Below are 26750 nucleotides of genomic sequence, written 5' to 3' on the forward strand. Positions count from 1 at the left end.
GATCTTTTTACAAGATTAAAAAAAGAGACGCCTTTTCTTTGCAACTTTCGCTTCTCAGAAGTCGTCGTTACGAATCGTCGCGCGACCTAATCAACACTCTCGAACGACAATTATCGATCATCTAGTTGTTCCTATCACGGACTATTAATAAGCGAAAATTTCGGTTTTCTAATAATCGAGTAGTCTCGAATCTGTTCTTCGACGGATTCTTTCCTCCTCCGGCTTGTTAGAATAATTAACACGGAGCGTGTCGATAACCGTAGGAGAAAATCGACGTTACGGAGTTCGCGTAACGTTTCGGCGAACGAAAATCTATAAATATCGTTTGCCGCGCGGCCGAAACAGAAGCAACGATGTCGGACAGTGTTATCGGAGAAACGTTAATAAGACGTTTTCGCGGTTATACGAACACGACTGACAGACCGTTTCCTTATCCATCACTCCGCCGAGTTTTTCCGATTCATTAACGTTTCGCTCTTTCTTTTATTACCATCGAGCGTGGAATATCGACGAACCGTCCGTGCCCGTTGCATCCGACTAAATTTCACACGCGAAATTCTTAGCCCCGCGAGGCGGTCGAGAGATCGACGGGCTGATTAGTCGAGACATTTGTCGTGTTATTTTTATCGGGGGGAGGGGGGGGCACCATTCACCGGCGGTAAAACACGAGCACTCGGTGAACGCCCGTAATCAAAAGTCCTCTCTCTCTCTCGCTCTCTCTCTCTCTTTCTCTCTCTCTCCTCCGATTCAGTTTCGAGGTGTACTTTTTTACCTGTTTTTTTCCCTTTTTTTCTTCTTTTTTTTTTTTGCCAAATGGAAACGGTCATTAAAATGATTACCGTTTTCCCAGACAGTTTCGCGAGTAATGAGCGCGCCGGCGAAGTTTTCCAAATAATGAGTACAGTGCTTGTCCATTGCGGGCTCACTTATTAAACATTACAAAATGCGTCGCAATTAAACGCGACCGACCCTCCTGAAAAATCCATTCGGCTTCGTTTTGATACGCGGAAAGAAAAATTGTTAAGCCTTCCCTTCGTTTCCCGGCGCAGCCGCGCCGTCCGCCCCTCCTCCCCCTCTCTCCCCCTCCCCACCCAACGTAATTCACCGTTATTACGGAATAAAATATTACCGCCACCTGAATTTTCATATCAATGTTTACCGTGTGTTTGTTCGTTAATTCAATACTTAATGTATTCCCCCCGCTGCTTTTAATCAGCGACGCGACGCGACGCGATTCATTGTGTTTTCGAACGCATTAGACGATTGATATATCGAAACGCGATTGATGTTTAATACGGGGACAGTGCCGAGTGGATCGCACGAATAATATTTCGTGATAGCGATAAAAAGTTATTCAACTAATTTTTATTAAATTATTATTATTATTATTAATGTATAATACTATTATATATTATTATTATTATTAATATATAATTATGTATGTAATAATTTAATAATACTAATAATTTTATACAAATTAGTTATTATTAAATTATTGTATATGTAATAATTTAATAATAATAATAATTGTATACAGATTAGTCATTGTAAAATTATTGTATATGTAATAATTCAATAATAATAATAATTGTATACAGATTAGTCATTGTTAAATTATTGTATATGTAATAATTTAATAATAATAATAATTTCATACAAATTAGTTATTGCTAAATTATTATATACATATAATAATATAATAAAAATTATTTAATTGAAAAGAATAACGAGAAATAATATAACAGCGATGAATCACACGTTCATAAATAAATATATATATATAATAAATAGAAGACGAGAATAACGAGAAATGTTATATTATTTCTCGTCATTCTTTTCAATTAAATAATTTTTATTAAATTATTATTTTTTATTAATAATTATCACCTTCACAGGCTTCTCGATGTCTATAAAAAGCGGCCACGATTATATTATTTCTTGTTGTTCTTTTTATTTATTTACTTGTATTATTTCTACACGCTTTTCGATGGTCATAGAAAAATTGGCCAGTCATTGAAAATTATGACAATATTGATATCGATCGAATATCGTTATCCCTTCCTCATTATTCGTCCGTACTATTTTTACTCGATATTTATGAGAAATTGATGAATTCTCGAAGCGCCCTAACATTCTGCACATTTTTTCTTTTAAACTGTGATTAAAAGCGTTTATCAGCACGATGAAACAGATCCGCGACGAAAACTTTTAATAACATTAATTTAACCGTAGAATCGCGAATATATTTGACGTAATAAAATCGTCCGCGAATGAAATGTTATGAAATTTGTTTATCGCGATGAAGCACGATGATCGACTATATAGGCACGTCGAAGCTGTCGCACGCGCTCCGTGCACAAACTTCTCGCCGATATGTAGAACTTCGATGAGCCGGTTTAAATGGAAAGACATACGGGGAAAAATTGAGATCCTGCAATTAATCAGGACCCGAGAAAAAGAGCAAATCAGAGGTAGAGGCAGGATTTTCGTGGTATTGGAAATTCATTTCTCAGGTGGAGGGGAGGGAAAAAAAAGGAATCCGTGCGTACACGGCCACGTGTGCTTGTTTATTGGGTCTAATTGAAAATGCAATATTTTATTCACGTGCCCGGTCGGAAATTAATTACACGAGACTACAGCACGGAAAGTTGTATTATTAAAGTATAGTTCGATGCAAATACGGTCTAATTAACCGTTTTCCGGAAAATTGATAGCCCGCCGATGAGTATTTGTTTCGGTCGCAAACGCATTCTTCTTTTATTCGTTCGCGCATCTCGCAAAAGTTTGCGTCCGATCGTAGCTCGTTCAGATTTTTAATTCATAAATAATATATAAAATATATATTATAAGATATATAATATATAATAAAAATAATAACATACAGGGTGTCCCAAGAATGTCTCGCAATCCGAAAGTAGGGGATTCCTGAGGTCATTTGAAGCAACTTTTTCCTTTACAACAATTTTCTCCGAGGCACCGTTAACGAGTTATTAACGAAAAACAGTGACCAATGAGAGACGAGCTCAGCTGGCGCGAGGCGACCGAGCCAATGAGCGGAACTGGGCTTCGTGCGCTGGTTGGCCGGGCCGCCTCGCGTCAGCCGTACTCGATTCTTATTGGTCACTGTTTTTCGTTAATAACTCGTTAACGGTGCCTCGGAGAACATTTTTGTAAAGGAAGAAGCTGCTTCAAATGATCCGAGGAACCCGCCATTTCCGGATTGCGAGACATTTTCGGGACACTCTGTACATAGTAAATAAAAAAAACGATTCGCCGCATTTATCTTTGCTAACCGTGGAAACCGTTTATTATTTCTAACACGTTTTCGTTGCACCGATGACGAACATCTCGTGACATTTTCGCGGAATTTGAAATATCTCGAGAAACATTTCAATCAATTAAGAAATTAATTATAAATCGACGGTCCCGTTATAGCGTTTCGCATGACAGAACGAAAAATTACATTCCGCACGTATGCATAATTCAGGTGCAATTTAATCGCGTCAAACTTTAATATAAATTTAACTCGGTTGTGCGCTTCATTTTTCATCGGTGCCCAATAATTACCGTCATTATTATAACGCGATTACGTCGGCCGTAACGAATGCTATATTTTTCGCATTAGCAAGTAGCATAATTCCCGTTATTTATGTTTTTATTATGCGGAGAAACGAGTGGATACAATGTGTGTGTGCGGCGCATAATTGACGTAACAGATATATGAATAAATTAGTACAATTTGCGTAAATGGCGAAGTGCAGCGTAAATACAGTACTAAAACGTAACGGTGAAGAAGCTAATTATATTAATATTGTTTGTACACGCGTAGACGTTAGCATAATAGCCCGTCCGCACGTTGTATTTATTATTTACTCCGCTTGTTATATTTATAGCGCGGGGACACAGCGACGCAAAGTCGTCAAATTCTTATTTTATTAAACAGAAAATAAATTGAATTACATTTTAAACATATACAGCAATCTATGTACGTGCGATTATTCGACGGGGCAACGTTTTCGTGTGCCGGGCGCTCTTTTGTGTGCCGCGACCAATTTATCGTTATGTTAATATAATCGCAATTTTGGGACATTCCGAGCATTAATTTCTTTCGAAACCGAAAACGCTAATTTAAACCGCCCGAAAGACCGCGACGATCGCACTGCACAGATTTTATGCATTTAAATAACTGAAAAATGTCTCTGATAAATATATCGTTGCGAAATTGCTAAAATTATTAAAGAAACAAATATAAAGTCTCCCTATGTCGCTCTAGATTCTTGTATTTTAATTTTGCGAAGAGCTCTGCGGTCTAGTCGCTGCAGATTTTATGCATTTATTACAAAAAACGAGTAGATGCGATTTGCAACAATAGGCGAACCGAAAGAATCGAACAGCGTCGATGTGTTATACAGGATGTCCCGAAAATGTCTCGCAATCTGGATCTGGGAGGTTCCTGAGGTTATTTGAAGCAACTTTTTCCTTTGCGAAAATTTTCTTCGAGGCACCGTTTACGAGTTATTAACGAAAAACACTGACCAATAAGAGGCGAGCTCGGCTGGCGCGCGACGACTCAGCTAACGAGTGCACAGAGTCCAGTTCCGCTCATTGGCTCGGCCGTCTCGCGCAAAATGATCTCGCCTCTGATTGGTCACTGTTTTTCGTTAATAACTCGTAAACGAAGCCGCGGATTGCATTTTCGCTAAGGAAAAAGTTGCTTCAAATTACCTCAGGAATCTCCTACTTTCGGATTGCGAGACATTTTTGGGACACCCTGTATATCGATCTTCGCAGAATTATTTAAGGAAAGACCGATACAGTAATGTCTCTCTAATTGACGCTTAGATTGTCCACAAAAATGGACAATTTAGGAAGAGCAGATACGATTATTCGAGTCTTGTGGCTCGTTCTTTATGGTTATCGATTGTCAATAATTATAGAAACGAGCCATTCAGCGCAATCTGAGCATCAGTAAGGGAGACGTTACTGTATTTCTATGCGATTTCTGTTTCGCAAGATCGATGCAGACAATTTTATTTCCGCAGAACGATCCGCAGTCTAATTGCGATAAAATGATTTAGTAATTTGCCCGAAGTAGCGCAATCGAGTCGACATAGAAACACGATTAATGCGCAAATGCAATTGCATTTTAATCCATTTGAGACAACCAACTTACGTTTTAAGATCCGCTATGCATACGTATACCGCATCGAATTCGTACAGATTATTATAAAGCACGCTAATGTACTTTCAAGCAGTATGTTATTTATTCGGCGATTCAACTATTTCTTGCTGGAACGCGGAGAACAGTTGTTTAGGCGAAGTCGAGCCGAATGTAACAGACGCAACGGCGGCGAACAAAACGAGCGATGATCATTAATGCCGCGGGAACAAAAAGAACGAATGCTCGCTAATCCCGGCCGTGCTGCAGTTTTGCTGTATATAAATGATCGTGATTTTATTTTTCGCTTCGATCTTGCTCGCGTATCGTCCGGAAAGGATTTTACACGGAACAGCATTCGCATTTGTGTACCTCATTACGAGAATTCATCGGTAATCCCCATCTCAGCGTGCCGCGTACACACGGCCGGGCGAAAAACATTTAATGAAAATTATCTTCAATAATTTACTAAGTATCGTATCGAAGGAATTAGCGCGAAAACAGATGCATTAACGCGAACGCGATAATTATGTTTTTACGCGTGCAGCTTTGAATTATTTTCACGTATTATTGATATATTCCTCTATGCTTTTCCCCTCCGTCGTTTATAACGTAACTTATAAACTGGTAGCATACGGCGGCAGCGGTTTGTTTTACGCTTTTTCGGTGTCTTTTAAATCGCATTTTCTATTTGTCCGATGCATCGTTCGCCGCTGTGCCGTTTGCATGAAAAATATTTGTCAACGATCCACCGGGTTCCACCTAATAGGTATTTACTCGGAACACGTTTGATCGACCGTGCTTCTCGTGGAACCAGAATTCTCGAATTACCGCGAAAGCATTATCGCCAGGCTGTGCTGATCTTTGCGCATTAATGGCGTCGGCTAGTTTTCGAAACGAAGGCGAGCGCGTAGAGCAACGGGAATCGGTGGTGTTTTTCTTATAGCAGAATCACAAGGATCGGTCGATTGAGCAAAATAAATTCTCGAGATCGAACGTAAATAAATCGTTTCTTTTAATAATTTTGTATACGTCGATGTGGCAATATTATTGAATTCCTCGGACGCGGTTTTATTCGTTTAATATTTCGAACAGAATTTCATTCGAGAAATAATTCGAATGCGATTTCATTTGTAAAATCACTCGAATGCGATTTCATTTGAAAAATAATTCGAATACGATTTTATTCGAAAAATAATTCGAATACGATTTTATTCGAAAAATAATTCGAATATAATTTTATTCGAGAAATAATTCGAATGCGATTTCATTTGTAAAATGATTCGAATGCGATTTCATTCAAAAAATAATTCGAATACGATTTTATTCGAAAAATAATTCGAATGCGATTTCACTTGAAAAATAATTCAAATACGATTTCATTCGAAAAATAATTCGAATACGATTTTATTCGAAAAATAATTCGAATATAATTTTATTCGAGAAATAATTCGAATGCGATTTCATTTGTAAAATGATTCGAATGCGATTTCATTCAAAAAATAATTCGAATACGATTTTATTCGAAAAATAATTCGAATGCGATTTCACTTGAAAAATAATTCGAATACGATTTCATTCGAAAAATAATTCGAATACGATTTTATTCGAAAAATAATTCGAATATAATTTCCTTCGAGAAATAATTCGAATGCGATTTCATTGGTAAAATGATTCGAATACGATTTCATTCGAAAAATAATTCGAATGCGATTTCACTTGAAAAATAATTCGAATACGATTTCATTCGAAAAATAATTCGAATACGATTTTATTCGAAAAATAATTCGAATACGATTTTATTCGAAAAATAATTCGAATATAATTTCGTTAGAAAAATAATTGGAATACAATTTCACTTGAAAAATAATTCGAACACGATCTCATTCAAAAAAATGATTCGAATACGATTTTATTCGAAAAATAATTCGAATACGATTTTATTCGAAAAATAATTCGAATATAATTTCGTTAGAAAAATAATTCGAATACAGTTTCACTTGAAAAATAATTCGAACACGATCTCATTCAAAAAAATAATTCGAACACGATTTCATTCGAAAATAATTCGAATACGATTCTAATCGAAAAATAATTCCCATAAATTCTCCGAATATTTCGAACAAAATCGTATTCGAACAGTGTCCAATCCTGCCACAAACGCATACAATCCGCTATCTAATCTACTTCTGCAATCGAGCATAGGTTAAACGCTATTATAAAAGTTCCAGCGACCGCTAGGTTTAGCAGCGTATGCAACACGTGAGAGACTTTTCATTCCATCGTTCAATTATCATGCGCGTATTCTCTAACTAAGCTCCGGATCCCCGACAAACCAATTCGAATACCGTTTCTTTCCAGGTGACTAGAGAATAATCGCGATTCTGAAAAGCCGACAGACTTAACTCATTATATTAACTACGCCTCTATTCCCGTCTTCGCCGAGTATTCTCATCTATTTTTCACCAACAAAAATGCGTCTAGCATAATAGATATCCCGACGGAATAATCAGAGCAATATCGTCTTTCCCATTAACCGTTCTCTATTCTCGGCTCCCTGTTAATCACGTTCCCAGCCATTTCGAATAGTCTAGCAGAACGGCTTGTACGAAATGTGATTAAGCAAAGTCTTTTGCTATACCTGGTACGATCGATACGGTAAATCTCTTTACGTTTCGCTACCCATTTCAAAATAACTGTTTTGGTGGTTAACTCGATTCAAACGGTCCCGTCAATCCAAAGTGGTTAAATTACGACCATTCTTAGCAACAGATTTTGTTCCTATTATCTGTGTCTGCGAGAAACTGCATCGCGTCTCGCAATCGTCAACTGAATTGAAAAATAAAAATTACAAATATATAGAAGATCACAAAAATAAATTCAATAAAATAGGAAACATTAGTTTCGACGTATAAAACATTAGCGATCTGAACTTTAAGAAGAGTTATCAGTAGACTGGCGGATCTGAATACAAAATAAGCATTTTATCAAGTAAATCGTACGAAAGTTAAATCGAATAGAAATGCGTTTCTCATGCGGTTAATCATTCTAATAAATTGAGAAGAATGTGTAGGCACATTCTACGATTTTTCTAACGTCATCGTTCGATATTTTCCCTGGTGATTTTGTAATTAGAAATGCATCAAACCCGCAGTCTTGGTCATTAGAATATATTACGAGTACGATTTTCTCGTTACAGTTAATTTATTTATGATTTCTCGAATCGTTTGTAAAGATTTCGTATTTTTGTAAATATATTGTCATACGTCTGCTGTTTAAAATCGCAGCAACGTTTTCAGTCTCTCCGCGAAAATGGCCGATGGCTGGCCGCCATTCAGCCACCATCAAAGTATTCTTGGACAAGAATTACATACAGAGGGCACCATAGTATTCGCAGGCCCTAGGCACTTTTGTAATGACTTCACCATCTGCCAACCCTCGACCCCTCCGTAATTCGATTTTTTCTCGTCGGCTACCGTAACAATTCTTCCCTTTTTCTTTTTTCTTTTTTGTTTTGTTTTAGCGTATCAAACATAATTCTGTTTCGATAATTTTATAAACACCGGAGCAAGCGAATTTATTTCGTTTACCACGGGGTAAACAAAGTTAAAGTGGTTACGCCGCCGACCCTTAAGCTATCGAACCGACGCGGCCTTAACCGAATTTATGTTGATAGTTTACTTAACGCGAATTCATAATTTAGGTATAAACTTTTATCGTCTCGTCACGTTTTCCATATTGCAAAATAAAATCGATTTTTATTCGCCGACGCCGGTGAAATTGAATTTTACACGCACACTAATTGAATTGCGGTGTTTTTCGAAACCGGTTCCGAGTTTTTATTTAAGAGCGCGTGTCCGTCGATCTAAATAATTTTTAACGAACAACGATACCGACAGATACGATTACGTTACACGACGTATTTAGTTTCCGTTAAGATGGTCGATCGTCGGCTGCTGCTATTGCTGCGCCATTTTATGGTGTTCCTCGCGATGAGCGAAGAACGTTTGAAGGGCCATCGTTACGGCGGGATTCCCTTGTAACAGCTATAAAAGAGATCTTTATGAATTTTTTCTCGGTGAACTATTAACAGCTTGGAAATAAACTTTTCCTCGTAGACACGTGATTCAGCTACGGGAGAACATTTTTTTAAAGCCGCGCTTAATTATACGAATTAATGATTAAAGATCAAAAATGTTAAAAAAAGAACGTGAAACGTCGAACAATTTTTATTAGAATATATGCTTGAATAAGAAGTAGTTTACCTTAAAATTTCTCATAGATATAGTTTTATAATATCAGGAATTGCATGGAGAAATGAAAAAGCCAATCATTTTAACGAATAATTTAGAAATCGAATAAAGAATTGCTCGAACAATTTTACAATTGAGTAAAGAATTAATCGAATAAAGATTTATTCGAATAATTTATTCGATATTTTGTACAATTTAAATATTGGGTTGGCAACTAAGTAATTGCCGATTTGTTCAATGAAATAAAAAATTGTTTTTACTTGGAACGGAGTTTAATCTGTAATGTATTTTCCATTTTGTTCGATGACCTTTTGCCATCTCTCTGACAACTTGAAAATTCCACGCTCGTAGAAAGTCTGATCCTTTTCGGGCAAAAACTGAGTTAAGTGAGATTTTACAGCGTCATCATCGTTAAAAGTTTTACCACGAAGGGAGTTGTCCAGGGATCAAAATAAGTGGCAATCCGATGGCGCGAGATCAGAGTTATATGGTGGGTGTAACATCAATTCCCGACCAATATCCATCAATTTTTGCCGAGTGGACAAAGACGTGTGCGACCTAGCATTGTTCTGCTGGAAAATGACACCTTTACGATTGACCAATTCTGCTCGCTTTTCCTTGACCGCTGCATTCAATTTGTCCAGATGCTAACATTCACGGATAATAAAAAATAACATAATAATAATAATAATAATAATTTTATAATATAACATTTACGGATATCATAAAAATGGGAGTGAGAGACATCCATAACTGAAATCGGCAATTACTTAGTTGCCAACCCAATAGTATAATTTATGGCGAATGAATAATCGTTATTCGAATAAAATATTCGACTAAAAGGTATTGATTCGGATAATTATCTTAGATAAATATTTATTCGAGTCAATTCGAATAATGCCCAACAATGCTTTCAATAAATGCAATCAATTCTTCGATTTGCATAAAGATCCGCTGTCTAATAATGTGGGTTGTCTTCTTTTTGCTGTAGGAAATGTAGAACGATTGCGGCTTTTCTTAGTCAGTTATATTATTTAAATATATCAGTAACGAGGATAAACAACAAAATGGTGGTGATGGTGACCGTGTCAAAGAGGGTTCAGTTGCACATCAATTTTTAAAACCGGACTGTGTCCGGTCAGAAACAACGTAAACGACTAACTAGATTCTAGATTCCAGATTCTATATTCTAGATTGCAGATTCTAGATTCTAGATTCTAGATTCTAGGTTCTAGATTCTAAATTTTAGATTCCAGATTCTAGATTCTAGGTTCTAGATTCTAGATTCCAGATTCCAGATTCTAGATTCCAAATTCTAGATTTCAGATTCTACATTCTAGATCCTAGATTCTAGATTTTAGATTCTAGATTCTAGATCCTAAATTCCAGATCCTAGATTCCAGATTCTAGATTTCAGATTCTAGATACTAGATTCTAAGTTCTAGATTCTACATTGTAGATTCCAGATTCTAGATTCTAGGTTCTAGATTCTAGATTCCAGATTCCAGATTCCAGATTCTAGATTCTAAATTCTAGATTTCAGATTCTACATTCTAGATCCTAGATTCTAGATTTTAGATTCTAGATTCTAGATCCTAGATTCCAGATCCTAGATTCCAGATTCTAGATTTCAGATTCTAGATACTAGATTTTAAGTTCTAGATTCTACATTGTACATTCTAGATTCTAGATTCTAGGTTCTAGATTCTAGATTCTAGATTCCAGATTCCAGATTCCAAATTCCAGATTCTAGATTTCAGATTCTACGTTCTAGATCCTAGATTCTAGATTTTAGATTTTAGATTCTAGATTCTAGATCCTAGATTCCAGATCCTAGATTCCAGATCTTAGATTCTAAATCCTAGATTCCAGATTCTAGATTCTAGATTCTAGGTTCTAGATTCTAAATTGTAGATTCCAGATTCTAGATTCTAGATTCCAGATTCCAGATTCTAAATTCCAGATTCTAGATTCCAGACTCTAGATCCCAGATTCTAGAGTTCAGATTCTACATTTTAGGTCCTAGACTCTAGATTCTAGATCCTAGATTCCAGATCCTAGATTCCAAATCCTAGATTCCAGATTCTAGATTTAAGTTTCTAGATTCTAGATTTTAGATTCTGGATTCCATATTCTAGATTCAAGATTCCAGATTCCAGATTCCAGATTCTAGATTCCAGATTCTAGATTCCAGATTCTAGATTCCAGATTCTAGATTCCAGATTCAAGATTCAAAATTCCAGATTCTGGATTCCAGATTCTAAATTCCAGATTCTAGATTTAAGTTTCTAGATTCTAGATTTGAGATCCTAGATTCAAGATTCTGGATTCTGGATTCCAGATTCTGGATTCCAGATTCTAGATTCTAGATTCCAGATTCCAGATTCCAGATTCAGAATTCCAGATTCTGGATTCCAGATTTTAAATTCCAGATTCTAGATTTAAGTTCCTAGATTCTAGATTTGAGATCCTAGATTCAAGATTCTGGATTCCAGATTCTAGATTCTAGATTCCAGATTCAAGATTCAAGATTCAAGATTTAAAATTCCAGATTCTAAATTCCAGATTCTAGATTTAAGTTTCTAGATTCTAGATTTGAGATCCTGGATTCAAGATTCTGGATTCCAGATTTAAGATTCTGGGTTCCAGTTTCTAGATTTAAGATCCTAGATTCAAGATTCTGGATTCCAAATTCTAGATTTAAGATCCTAGATTCACGATTCTGGATTCCAAATTCTAGATTTAAGATCCTAGATTCAAGATTCTGGATTCCAGATTCTAGATTCAAGATTCTGGATTCCGAATTCTAGATTTAAGATCTTAGATTCAAAATTCTGGATTCCGGATTCTGGATTCCAGATTCTAGATTCCAAATACCAGATTCTAGATTCCAGATTCTAGATTCTAGATTTAAGATCCCGGATTCTAAATTTGATCTCCTAGATTCGCGATTCTAGACAATTCGACGTAGCCGCGAGTATTTCTGACCGATCAGAAAAAAAAAGAAATCGATTTCCCGACGCCGTTAGACGAGAGTAGTCCCCCCGTTGGTTTCGGCGCGAGGAGCAATCTTGCGACGATTTTCGCAGATGGAATATGGGATCTGGAGTCTTCACGCCGCGGGTGAACTTTGGGGTGACCCGCGTCTCGCCCGAAGGCACCCGATTCTGCCCCCAAGCGCCTCGCAGCTGCTCCCGAGGGCAGCGTTCGCCCTGAGCGCTCTTCACCGGCCGGACATGGTGCCGTTACCATTGACATCGGCCGGGCCACCATACGGCCCCATGGAACTGGTCACCAAGTCCTCGAAGGACAGGGACGAGGCGGAGAAGAAGGAACAAGAGGGGAACGATGACCAGCAACGCGACGACAACGAAGGAAACATCGAAAACTCTGACGAAAATGATAATCAGGTACGATGAACCCGTGAACTTACGAACTTATGAACTTGCCGTCGGTTTCGGACTATCTCGACGTCCGTAACTTTTGCCGAAATCGATTGTTCGATTCGAATTGCTACAACTAAATTGCACTTTAATTTGATTGGATATCATTAGATGATAATTTCAGCCAATTCGGTATTGCGAAACACGCGCAGATCGCTAAACGTTGTTTTTAACAGATGCAACGATATTATTACGGATACGAAAATATTCATTGATATCATAATCAACCTCGAGAAATGAATCCATTGGGACGGAATTAACGAAACGTATCGTTTCGATATTTATTGTCGGAGCTGTTAATATTCAGGGACTATAAATCGATCGGTTGTATGCGAAATTGGTGATCGAATTACGCGCGCATAATTTATATAAACTATGGTCGCCGACGTAAAATCATGCGATCTGTCTAGACAAATATTTGCATACCGGACAAATCCTGGATTAAACTGTTCTAGTTTGAACTACAAAAATGTTTTTTAATATCATTTCAATTGGAAAATATCCGGGGCGTTAATTAAAAAATAAACATCGCAACTGCATTTACGATTTTGAATTTTGCGAAAATGGTTGCTGGCTCTCGTCGAAATCGAACGATCGGTTTTTTTGGACTGTTTCGAAGGAACTCGGGTTCCGTAGGATCCGAAAGCCGATCAACATTTCAAGGTTTACAGCGTTATCAATTTTTCGTATTTGCCCATCGCGTCGGGATCATGTTTTTCAAATATGAAACAGTAAGGAACCGCAAAAAAAGAAAATTCGATTTTTCGATGCCGACAAAGTAGAGAGACCTCTCAACGGTGCGCCGATATTATCGGCTTATGCGCACATACATATGTGCAGGTACGCCGGCATCCCCTATGGTCGCCATTAAACTTCTGAGTCGACGTGGTCAGATCTTTCACTTCCGAAATAAATCGCGAGATCTACAACAAAATCGACGCCGCATTCTCCCTGAATGATCATTTAAACACGACGCTACGGAAGTAATATTGTTCTATTAATTGGAGGTACATGTACCGTGAAATGTAAATAGAAGTTTGTTAAAAAAATTACTCGGTCCGAAATCTGTTTCACGTATAATTAATAATCAATAATCAGTAGACCATATAAACCTAATAGATACTCTCTAATATTATAATATAATGATATTATATTATTATTATTATATTATTGTATTATATTAATATTAATATAATAATAATAATAATATAATATTAATATTACTATAATATAGCATATTAATATATAATATTATTCTCTATTTTCCTATAACATAATATATTAATATTATACTACTATACTAATATATACTATATATAGGAAATAGATAGTAATATTATATATTAGTATTACTATAATATAATATACCAATATTAATATATTATATTATAGTAATATTAATATATTATATTATAGTTAATATTAATATATAATATTACTCTCTATTTTCCTATAATATAATATATTAATATTAATATATAATATTATTCTCTATTTTCCTATAATATAATATACCAATATTAATATATAATGTTATTCTCTATTTTCCTATAATATAATATACCAATATTAATATATTATATTATAGTAATATTAATACTATATTATTATTATTATATTAATATTAATATAATATAATATTAATATATTATATTATAGTTAATATTAATATATAATATTGCTCTCTATTTTTCTATAATATAATATATTAATATTGTTATATAAAGTCAATAATATATTATAATATAATATAAATTTTGATATTCTTTTTTTAGATTTTAGGTTATGGACACAAAAGTCCATAATTTCGGGTCACTAATTTCGTATATAAATATTTAATTTCTCTCGCATTCTGGAAATCTTATGAGTGCAGGAGATGCAATTTAATTATTTTCAAAATTTCAAAATCTCAGAAAAACGATTCTCACATTTGCCTTCAGTACTTGTTATTAATTTTTGTAATGCTTTACATTCGGTTTCTACGAGAGGTCTATAGGTCTACAGTGAATTTTTCAACAAACTTGTATTTACAGTTCACAGTTTATTTTCCACGGTATCATTATCCGCGACGAGTCAAAAGAAAGAAAACGTCCAAGTAGATCTGTCGAAGTTGCAGAACTCCATTATAACTTCTACCTTGGACATTAACTCTTTTATTTTCGATTTCGATAGAAGCATTTCGGTATTATGTTTCTCTCGTGTACAGTATATACGGTATATCCGAAGACAGTGCAGAATCGATAGAGTTATGTACAGTAAATTCTCCCTGATTGACCCTCGGCTTGTACGCGAACATGGACAATTTGGGAAGAGGAGATACGATTTTTATTGTTGTTGACGATCGATAACTATAGAAATGAGCCGAAGTTTCAAATTTTCGAAAAAATTGTTGATATTTCAAACAGCTATAACTTTGTGGGAAAAAATCATACAACAATGGAACTTGGCTCATTTTAAAGCACGAAGTGTCTACTTTCGGACGCCGTCCGTTAATTTCTTTGGCAAAATTTATTTGCGACACAGTGGATGGGAAACCTCGTTCCAGACTTCACACGAAATTTCTAACGTTCGAAATATCGGCGATATTCAAGATATTGTAACTTCGTGAATAAAAATCGTGGAACAACGAAACTAAACTCATTTTGAAGCCTGAAATCTCTACTTTTTCCTTGTATAATTTATTTTCGCCGAAAAAAATTGTTCGATGACACAAAACGCGGCAAGCGGTTAGTTGTCTTCGACGAGAATAAGTGGCAACATTTTTTGTTGCGACGAGTGTAAAAACAGCTAACTGGTTAAGTTAAATGTAAAATTAAAAAATAAATAACTGACGGTAATAAAATAAAAAAATAAGTAACTGTTGATAATACAATTAAGAAGTTAATAACTGTTGGTAATAAAATTAAAAACTAAAACGGTCACTCCATTGCAACTGAATTCATATTAAACGTTTTGTTACGGTTTTCGAAGAGTTTGCAACAGCTGGTTAATTACAAGATTTGAAGCGTCGTATAATTACTCAACGTCCGGCGATTAAATAAGATAAATTTCTGTTACACTAGGAACAACGGAAATATACTATTAAAACGACAAGAATTACTTTCAAAAATATCTAAGCTGTTGGAAGCTGATAATGGTCAATTGCATAATTCTGAAAATCGTGCATCTTTTGATGCTTAATTAGTTCTCAAATCAGGCTCGCTTTATTTCGTCCGATTAGCATCGATACGTCGGGACAGTCGAACGATAGAATGAAAGAAATCTTTCAAGCCGGTTCTTTTACCATAACAATGTCCGAGACTAAACATCTCTGCGGCCAGAAGAGTCAATCTATCTTTATCAACATCTTAGCCGAATGGACTGATTAAAACGCGACAGTGCAATTTGTTCCACTCGTTTGCCATTGGTAGCGTGATTCGTGCGTTCATGCGTTCACGACGGCCATAGCATGAACAATGCTCGCCATTAGCCCGTAAATCATGCCAGTTATTGGATTCACCAATCCAGGAGGCTTTTTAATTTATAACAATATAAAGAGCGAAGCGTGTAAATGATGCATAAATACATTTTGCTGTGGTCTCAGATGTGATTTTCACGGCAGTTAAATTTCGCGCAATTTATCATTGCAACGGAATTTATTATTGCAAGTCGATGTCTTTACAGCGGTTTCGAAGGAAACTGCTTGTAACATGATATTAAATCATAATTCAGTGGATCTAATCAGATTTTCAGTTATCAATTTTTCATATGATATATAAATATATAAACTGATTCGCATTTCTAAACAATATAAATGTAACCAAAGAAATAAATGTTATTGTATAAACTATTATAAAACGAGCCATATCTTTTAACGAAATATGTATTAATAAAAAGTTTGTTCCTCGAGTAAAATTTCGAAATTTCTAAACAATATAAATATAACCGAAGGATTAATTGTTATCGTGTAAACAAGTAAAGGAATTATTATAAAACGAGCCATATCTTTTAACGAAATATGTATTAATAAAAAGTTTGTTCCTCGAGTAAAATTTCGAAATTTCTAAGCAATATAAATATAACCGAAGGATTAAATGTTATCGTATAAACAAGTAAAGGAATTATTATAAAACGAGTCATATCTTCTAATGAAATATGTATTAATAAAAAGTTTGTTCCTCGAGTAAAATTTCGAAATTTCTAAACGATATAAATATAACCGATGGATTAAATGTTATCGTATAAACAAGTAAAGGAATTATTATAAAACGAGCCATATCTTTTAACGAAATATGTACTAATAAAAAGTTTGTTCCTCGAGTAAAATTTCGAAATTTCTAAACAATATAAATATAACCGAAGGAATAAATGTTATCGTATAAACAAGTGAAGGAATTATTATAAAACGAGCCATATCTTTTAACGAAATATGTATTAATAAAAAGTTTGTTCCTCGAGATTAAATTTCGTACGAATAAATAATTTACCATAGTTAACACAGAAGTGAATTAAGTTGAAATAAAGTACAAGCTAATAAAGTTTACAAGCCTAACGACAATTGGGGAGGCATGAAAATTATGCATGAAAATGCATAAGGTTTATGTTAAAATTTCCATTAAGAAGCTAATCGATTCCTTTTTTTTCTCTCGTTCTGTACAGACCTCAGTTTCGAAGGAAAACAACGACAACGAAGACGCGGGGGAAGAAAGCGACAGCGGAAGTACAAACAGTTCCCATCGCTCGGCCAACAATAATCTTCCGGCGAAGCTGCTCGATCCGATGGCTTACCTTGCTTTCGATAAGGTACGTTTCCAGTTTCATCGATTCCGCGGGGCTCGGTTCTAAAAGAAGAATGGAACCGAGTAATTGCCAATTAATGTGAAAAAATAGACGGGAATATCGTCGCCGGGGCATCAGAGTTAATCCGCTCGTAAAATGATCGACCGGACGCAAATTGATTGAAAATCATTTCGTTCCGGTGGCATTTTCGGACACGCCGCTAATCTATCCGCGGGCTTATCGACTTTCTTATTAAAGATTTCGTGATACCGTCGATCGACTTCTCGCCGTTTCCATCACCGCGGCTCGCTGCTTTCAGACGTTAATCGTTTATTCGATACCGATCTTTGCGATACGCCGGACTTCCTTCGGAGAATTCGACATGTATCGGAAATAGTGAATTATTTCTGAAATTATATCGAATATACCATATATGTATACTTATTACATGCATAGAGGGTGTTCCACAAAATGTCTCGCGATCCGAAAATGTCGGGTTTCTGAGGTCATTTGAAGCAACTTTTTCCTTAGCGAAAATGCAATCCGTGGCTTTGTTTACGAGTTATTAACGAAAAACGGTGACCAATGAGAGACGTGCTCTGCTCGCGAGGCGGCCGAGCCAACGAGCGCGCGAATCCCAGTTCCGCTGATTGGCTCGGCCGCCAAGCGCGAGCTCGCCTTTCATTGGTTACGGTTTTTCGTTAATAACTCGTAAACGAAGCCGCAGTTTGCATTTTCGCTAAGGAAAAAGTTGCTCCAAATGACCTCAGAAACCCCTTGTTTCAATAATTTTGAGACATCTAGTATAGAATGTAATTACTCCGAGAAACTTTTGACAGCCACTGTACCTTTAATCTGACGGTCGAACGATCGGCAATTTTTGCGAATACGATCTGAAATTCGCGAGATAGCAGGGAAGGCAAGAAGTTTCCAGATTGCGATACATTTTTGGAATACTTTGTATGTATATTCAAAAATGATTACTAATGGTGGCAGAAATTACTTATAATTTGTAATTTTGTTACTTTTTCTGTGTCGTATATCGTATATCGTATAATTGTGTATACCTGTAGAATTACTTGAATTGTTTTACATGCAGCAAAATATATTTTATGCATCTATAATAAAAATTAATAGATGGCAATGAAAACAAAAAAGCGACATTGGAAATACAGTTACGTTGTTTTCAACCGCTATTGAACAGCAGATAATTGTTATTTAGCATAAAAATTCCCAATCACAATTTTATCATGGAAATGAACAGTGTCACAATTTTCATAAGTTATAAAATAACGAAAGATATTTATGCCGTTTTCATCGTATTAAAAGCACTAAAAATCGTACCAATACATTTTCGTGCGTGTTTAAATTAAAGCCATTTATTGCTTCAATAATTACTTCTCAAAATACTCGAACAGCCATTTCGTCGAACATTCATCCGATATATTATACATACCTAAGACACTGTTTTTTATCTTTAATTATACGCTGAAATAGCCTTCCAATGATTGTGTATATGTATTCCCAGTTTCGATCGCGCGAACAATACCTGCGCGCTGAGTGATTTATAAACGAGTGCAACACGAAATCGATTAAATGCATCTCAAAATAAAATACAATATAATAGACCAGAATGATTAATTATTTAACGACATAGATATTAGAACGAAGTCCTTTTAATCGGGTTTCTCGAAAGATAGAATTCTCGATAGAATTCTTTTGTCAATCTATTTCACGAAAGCCACTTCGATACTTTCGGAACTTTTGTCCATTTATTTTCGGATTGCCAGATATTATTGGGACACCTTGTATAATCTCGGTAACTGTTCCGCTCGATATATAGTAGTTATTATTGTTATTTAATAATAATTTAATAATAATATTAATATTATAATAATAATATATATTATATTAGTAATGATATTAATATAATAATAATAATATATTATATTAGTAATAATATTAACATAATAATAATATTATATTATATTAGTAATAATATTAATATAATAATAATAGCATATTATATTAGTAATAATATTAATATAATAATAATAATATATTATATTAGTAATAATATTAATATAATAATAATAATAATAATAATAATATATTGTATTAATAATATTAGTATTCATAAATAGAGCTTTTGGATACACGAATTAACTCGATTAGATTACGTGTATTATACATTAAATTACGCATCTTTTGGCAGGCGAATCGTACGAATAACCTGTAACAATACAAATTTCTGTTGAACAACAGGAAGGGACCGTCACGCCGGTTCTAAATGGCTGGGTCCTCGGCGCGTACACCGCCATGCTTGGAAGACTGTCGGCGGCCACTGCGGCTCTCGAGGCCACAGAAATACCGAACATCCCTTCCGACAGCGACTCGGAGAGCGAACACTCGTCTTACACCGAGAAGTATGCAATCGATAACCAATTATCCCTTCCCGCTCGGCCATTAATTACACGTGGTGGTTCCTAAATCGAGAAATTTTCAAAAGCGGCTGCACGGTTCGGCTACGAAATTGACAAATTTTTGTTCCGGAGAAATCGCAGCGACATCATTCCATCGAATTTTACGCGATACTAGAATTATCGTGTCCTAAACGCGACCGATGTGCATTATTTTACGACAGTGACGAGATTTAATTTATTTTAAGCGCGTTCGACTTTTATTCAGATGTTTGTTGAACGAGTTGTGTGAACTTAGTAGCGAAACAAGGTAGCAAATTCGGGGAATTAAATAACAATCGTTTTAACGGGCGGCTTAAGCGTTCATTAGTTTATCGAAAAATTTCTCATAGAAACAATTCTATTATCTCGGTGAAACTGTTTCACTCGATATAGTAGTTATAATTATTATTATTGTTTTATTGCAATGTTTATAAATAGAGTTTTTGGATACACGAATTAACTTGAGCGGACAATAAGCATTAAATTACCTTAATTGATAGCATTAACGTTTCTCTGGCAATTTTTATAAAGTAAAATTATATATACAGGATTTCCCAAAATTATGGTATTTCCGGGAAATGAGGAGTTCCTGAGGTGATACGAAGCAACTTCTTCCTTTACAAAAATTTTGTTCGGGGTATCGTTTACGAGTTATTGAGGAAAAACACTGACCAATGAGGAGCTAGCTCGCCTGGCGCTAGGCGGCCGAGCCAATCAGCGGAACTGGGCTTCGCGCGCTCGTTGGCTGGGCCGCTTCGCGCCAACCGAGCTCGCCTCTCATTGGTCAGTGTTTTTCGTTAATAACTCGTAAACGAAGCCTCGGGGAAAATTTTTCTAAAGGAAAAAGTTGCTTCGAATGACCTCAGTAATCTCTAGTTTCCCGGAAGTACCATAATTTTGGGATACCTCATATATTATATACGTATAATATAATATAATATATATTATATTATATAATTTTAACGTTATACAGGGGGGTTAATTATTTCCACTGTTCTATCAGTTTATATTTGATACGAAGCGTTGTTTACTATTTCGTGAATGAGGTTTCTCATGCAGAATGATCTTGGAACGGTCGCCGACGGGCCACGGTGACCGAACGATGTTCGTAGATTAAGTCAAAGCCGGGCCGACGGAAAATCACAGCGATCAGTGGGAACGAAAGAAAATCGTTATAAGTTGCGGAGTTTTATTCGGCCGGCCGCAGAATCGATGGTACGAAAGCGACGAATCTGTCGAGCCCGAGGACAAATCATGCGTTTCGTTCGAATTCGTTTCTGATACTTCAAACATCCAAGATAAATCACGCTGTAAATCAGAGCAGTCGGAGGATATTGGATTGCCCCTGAGTTATGGACGCTTCGCGAGTACCGATCGCGAAATTTCGGATACTTTTTTAATAGTACACCGCCGCGATTGGGGAATTTTTTTTGAATAAACGTCGAACCGCGCGGTTTTTGCTGGTCCACGGTAAAACGGAATGCATAGCTCGGACGAACTATCGGTGGCTGCTCTGCTTCGCTGGTCGGTGTGCTGGTTCCGTTTCGTTTCACGATAAATATTGTAATAGGGATTTTTTTACAGTGTGATCAATATTTGCGAGCAATCCAAACAATTAATCGTTAGATGTACGTGGAAGCTAAATGATACTAAGCGTTTCTGCAGATTTTATGGATAAGTTTAAAAATTTCTAGAAATTATGATCAAATTGTTTACCTGTGTTCGGGGAAAATTAGTGTTTGTTTCTAAGATTATAATAGTTCGGACTGTTTTACAAAAATATATGTGCACGGATGCTATAGAATCGATCGTTTCTGTCTTCAGAAATAGAGCAGCTACAAAATAGTTTAGCTATCGTTTCAGTTATAATATGTTCATTGTTTTCGTCATATTGACATTATTTGACAAAAGAAATCTCCTACTTTTACAATACATTATTATAGTACATTTTATAATATTTATAAAATTACGAATTATATGTGCAACATTGTCACAGTGGTAACTCAAAAATAACCTTGAATTATCAAATTGGTCAAAATGGTCCTGATTCTTGCTTGCACAATTACAGTAAATTCATGCTAATTAACGCTCAGCTTGGAAACAAAAGTGGACAATTTGAGTAGTGTTGTTATAGCTATTATAGGTGTTGACAATTAATAACTATAAAAATATATACAATAATCATATAAAATATGTTAATATAAAAATAATATAATAATCGAATCTCCTCTTCCCAGATTGACCATTTTCGTTTCCAAGTTGAGCGTCAGTTAGGGAGAATTTGCTGTACCGAGATCAAAGAAACGTTTCTGTGAGAAAATCCACGATCTTCCTTACTATTGGGTTGGCAACTAAGTAATTGCCGATGTCCCTCACTCCCATTTCTATGATATCCGTAAATGTTATATTATAAAATTATTATTATAATTATTATTGTTATTTTTTATTATCCGTGAATGTTAGCAACTGGACAAATTGAATGCAGCGGTCAAGGAAAAGCGACCAGAATTGGTCAATCGTAAAGGTGTCATTTTCCAGCAGGACAATGCTAGGCCGCACACGTCTTTGTCCACTCGGCAAAAATTGATGGATATTGGTCGGGAATTGATGTTACACCCACCATATAGCCCTGATCTCGCGCCATCGGATTACCACTTATTTCGATCCCTGGACAACTCCCTTCGTGGTAAAACTTTTAACGATGACGACGCTGTAAAATCTCACTTAACTCAGTCTTTGGCCGAAAAGGATCAGACTTTCTACGAGCGTGGAATTTTCAAGTTGTCAGAGAGATGGCAAAAGGTCATCGAACAAAATGGAAAATACATTACAGATTAAACTTCGTTCCAAGTAAAAAAAAATTTTTTATTTCATTGAACAAATCGGCAATTACTTAGTTGCCAACCCAATATAATAGTACTATATAGTAATAGTTACTATAACAGTACACATTGGTCGTGTTTAGGTAGCCCTAGTGTCCAAACAAGAAATAGCGTGAGTTAGAAAAATGATTTTATATTTTCAGTTGAAATAGCTTCCAGTGCAAAGGGTTAATTTCTTCTTCGGTCGTCGATCGCGTGTCGCCATCGCAGCGAAAAAATTGTGATAACTCGATGCGATGATTTGCAGGTCGCGAGGAAGCAGTCCGAACGTGAGCAACGCTCATCGCGGATACTCGTGCGGTTCGTGTGACGTTGTCGCGCCGACGAGGCCGGCCCTACGAAAGCATATTGTCGATTGCCATCCACCCGTGACTAGCACGGAAACAGGAGAAACAAAAAGTTGTCCGTCCACGGGCTGTGACTTCACAACGAGCAGCAGGTGCGAAATGGAGACCCACGTGGCCGCGCACGTGGCACAGGGCATGACACCGACCGGAAAGAAACGAACACTGGCATTGCAACGCGTCAGGTATAGGTACTTGAAATTTTTCTGTAAATTTTTATCAGCGCTCGCCGATCGACAACCGCGTCAATATTAATATCAGCCTGATACCCAGACTGCGAATATTCGTGCATAATAAAAATTGTTTATGTTAAATGGTGGAAATATAAAGTTAAATGAGAATATATTTCTTCCTTTAACAGTACTAAGAAAGTTGGAAATAATTTAACAATGTGGTTAAATTCGACTGATATTTTCACTATTATATATTTCTACTGATTTCTACTGATTTTTCGTAAGTGCGTTAAATTCGCAGTCTTAGTCATAATAGGCTAATAAATGCATAGACTATGGATCTTTATGCAAAATAAAAATCGTCGATGTTAATTAGAGAGAGTATAAGATAAACAAAAATATATTTCACCTCTTAATCGATGTAAAACTCGGGAATAGTATAACAATAGTATAACAATGGTATATCATCAGTATGTCATCCTTAAATTCTTCTAAGCTATTTGTAGTTTTGCATTTGACCTAATCCAATCAGTTTAGTCATACACGCATAAAACACCCCAGTCTATCGATTACTTTGTTAAGAATTTACTCTGGCTTGGAATGCCATTTTCCAAGCAATCTTTGCGAATTCTTTTTAAAAGATTCCATTGAACTTTTAGCATCGGAGTTTGACAGATATATTTATAAATATTTAGAGTACATGGAGAATTTGTTCGAAGCAAAAATAATCAAAATTACGTGAGGTATATTCCATTCAAAAGAACCATTATCAAAATATTAAAGGGTGTAAAAGAAATGCTAGAATTAAATTATCAGAGGCCGCAAGAAAAATGTTATGAAAAATTAAAGAGTACATGATGAATTTGTTCGAAGTAAAAATAATCAAAATTACATGAGATATATTACACATTATCAAAATATTAAAGAGGCTAAAAGAAATGCTAGAATTAAATTATCAGAGGCCGCAAGAAAAATGTTATGAAAAATTAAAGAGTACATGATGAATTTGTTCGAAGTAAAAATAATCAAAATTACATGAGATATATTACACATTATCAAAATATTAAAGAGGCTAAAAGAAATGCTAGAATTAAATTAACAGAGGCCGCAAGAAAAATGTTATGGAAAATTAAAGAGTGTTATGGTTAACATATCGGAGGACGTAAAAAGAACGTTATCATAAAAAAGAAGCTCCAGATATGAATAAAGTGTCACGATTAAAACAATCAAGATTTATAAGAGAAACATTAATATAAAATCGCAGACATGAGAAAAATGTTTCGAATTAAAATATTGAAGGAGTGTGAGAACTAAGGGGTGAGAATGAAGGGGTTGAAACGTGTCACCAAAGTCTCGTAAAAATACGCGTCACCTTCCTGAAAACAGTAAACACGTTTCCATAATTATTGTAAAACGGCAGCAAGCAAAATTCAATCTTTAACACAGAGCACAAGTTTACTTAAAAACCGTTGCCGCGCGTCTGACTAAATAAATAAATAAATAAATAAGCCGGCCGACGCTTCGTAAAATTCGACTTATGGTGCGATCCGACTGCTCAGATACGAGAGGGAGGAGTATCGTTGCTCGCTGTGCTCGTACGCCTGCACCATCGAGAAGGCGTTCCAAAGGCATCTGAGGGCACACGCGAAGGGCACAGCGCCGGAGACGAGGGTGAGCTGCGCTGTCTGCGGCGCGGACAGATCCTCGGAGGTCGATCTCAGCAAACACATGAGAAGGCACCGCGACGACCGATACTTCTGCTGCGACATTTGCATTTTCCGCACGGTTCAATTGAAAAAGGTAATATTTTTCGTCCGCCCCGTCCCGTGTATCCGACGCCAGCGCGCGTCGGAGAGACGCCGTCAGCCAATTGAATTCCCGTAGAATTGAAAAATATAGCGGCCAGTATAATCTACGGGCTCGGATTGTTTCTAGATTTCTATCTCTGCCACGGCTCGTATAATCCCCCGGCTGATCGTAAATTCTACGGTATTCTACTCGGCCCTTTCAATTTTGTAGACTATGTTGTACACCTGGATGTATTCCGTGTCAACCTTAAATCAAATGTTCCGCTTTGTGTAAACGCCGCCCGCCTGCGATCCGGCGACCGGTGATCCTCGAATGTATCGGGAATCGATACAGGACCTCTACCCGATCGTATTTATATTGTTAATATGGGAAAGGTTTAACGGATAAACTGTCGCCCGGCGTTCTGTGTTGGTTATTCCGTGACCGTTCTGTTCAAGGTCCTACGTTGCACTAAGCGTTTCCTTTGTCCCCCGAGATACATATACATTATATGTATACGTACGTATCTCGCGGTGGATCGATCCTGTCAAAGGAATTTAAACAAAAGTTTCAATGGAAGTATCATAGTTTACCGTAAGCAAACGCATCGTCTATATTGTTTCCGCGGATAGAGTGATGTCTAATTGACGCTCAGTTTGTCCACATAAATGGACAATTTAGAGAGAGGAGATACGATTATTCAAGCTCGTTTTTATAATGATTGAAAATCGGTAACTATAAAAACGAGTTGCAAGGCTCGAATAATCATATCTTCTCTTCCCAAATTGTCTACAGTAATGTCTCCCTAACTGACGCTCAGTTTGTCCACATAAATGGACAATTTAGGGAGAGGAGATACGATTATTCGAGTCTTGCGGCTCGATTTTATACTTGTTGAAAATCGGTAACTATGAAAACGAGTTGCAAGGCTCGAATAATCATATCTTCTCTTCCCAAATTGTCTACAGTAATGTCTCCCTAACTGACGCTCAGTTTGTCCACATAAATGGACAATTTAGGGAGAGGAGATACGATTATTCGAGTCTTGCGGCTCGATTCTATAATTGTTGAGAATCGGTAATTATAAAAACAAGGCGCAAGACTCAAATTAATCGTATCTTCTCTTCCCAAATTGTCCATTTTTCTCCACAATCTTAGCGTCAGTTAGGGAGACATTACTGTATTATGATAACGTCTCGAAGTCACGTTCTTTTATTGTAAGCAAATCCTCGATGTTCTCTGAAATAGAATTTCTTTCATTATCGTTCTTTGTTTTCAATGTTATTAATATCGATTTTTTTTACAAATGTGACGTCAGAGGTCTGCAAATATTTTCTGCAAATATTAACGAATTTGCATCGAGCAATGAATTTTAAAACAAAATCCTGTCTATGTCTGATTATTTTATGTGAAGCATTAACTTTATAAATTGCAAAAATATATATATAATAACAATATACAACCTAACAAAAATTGTCGATTTTTGTTA

General features: G+C 36.0%; 1 protein-coding gene across 4 annotated transcripts in view; it reads left to right on the top strand.

Moving 5' to 3' along the window:
* LOC117228574 (uncharacterized) overlaps positions 1-26750 on the top strand; it is a 36616-nt gene that overhangs the window by 5401 nt on the left and 4465 nt on the right. For 3 of the 4 annotated variants that reach the window (XM_033484397.2, XM_033484398.2, XM_033484399.2), the window contains exons 2-6: positions 12501-12821; positions 17493-17636; positions 19878-20038; positions 23204-23491; positions 25033-25273. In XM_033484397.2, the coding sequence (XP_033340288.1) occupies positions 12501-12821; positions 17493-17636; positions 19878-20038; positions 23204-23491; positions 25033-25273 (1155 nt within the window). The remainder of the gene's footprint in view (positions 1-12500; positions 12822-17492; positions 17637-19877; positions 20039-23203; positions 23492-25032; positions 25274-26750) is intronic. The other variant, XM_033484400.2, reaches the window with a different exon arrangement.

The sequence above is a fragment of the Megalopta genalis genome, chromosome 1 (assembly GCF_051020955.1).
Source record: "Megalopta genalis isolate 19385.01 chromosome 1, iyMegGena1_principal, whole genome shotgun sequence".
Classification (NCBI taxonomy): Eukaryota; Metazoa; Arthropoda; class Insecta; order Hymenoptera; family Halictidae; genus Megalopta; species Megalopta genalis.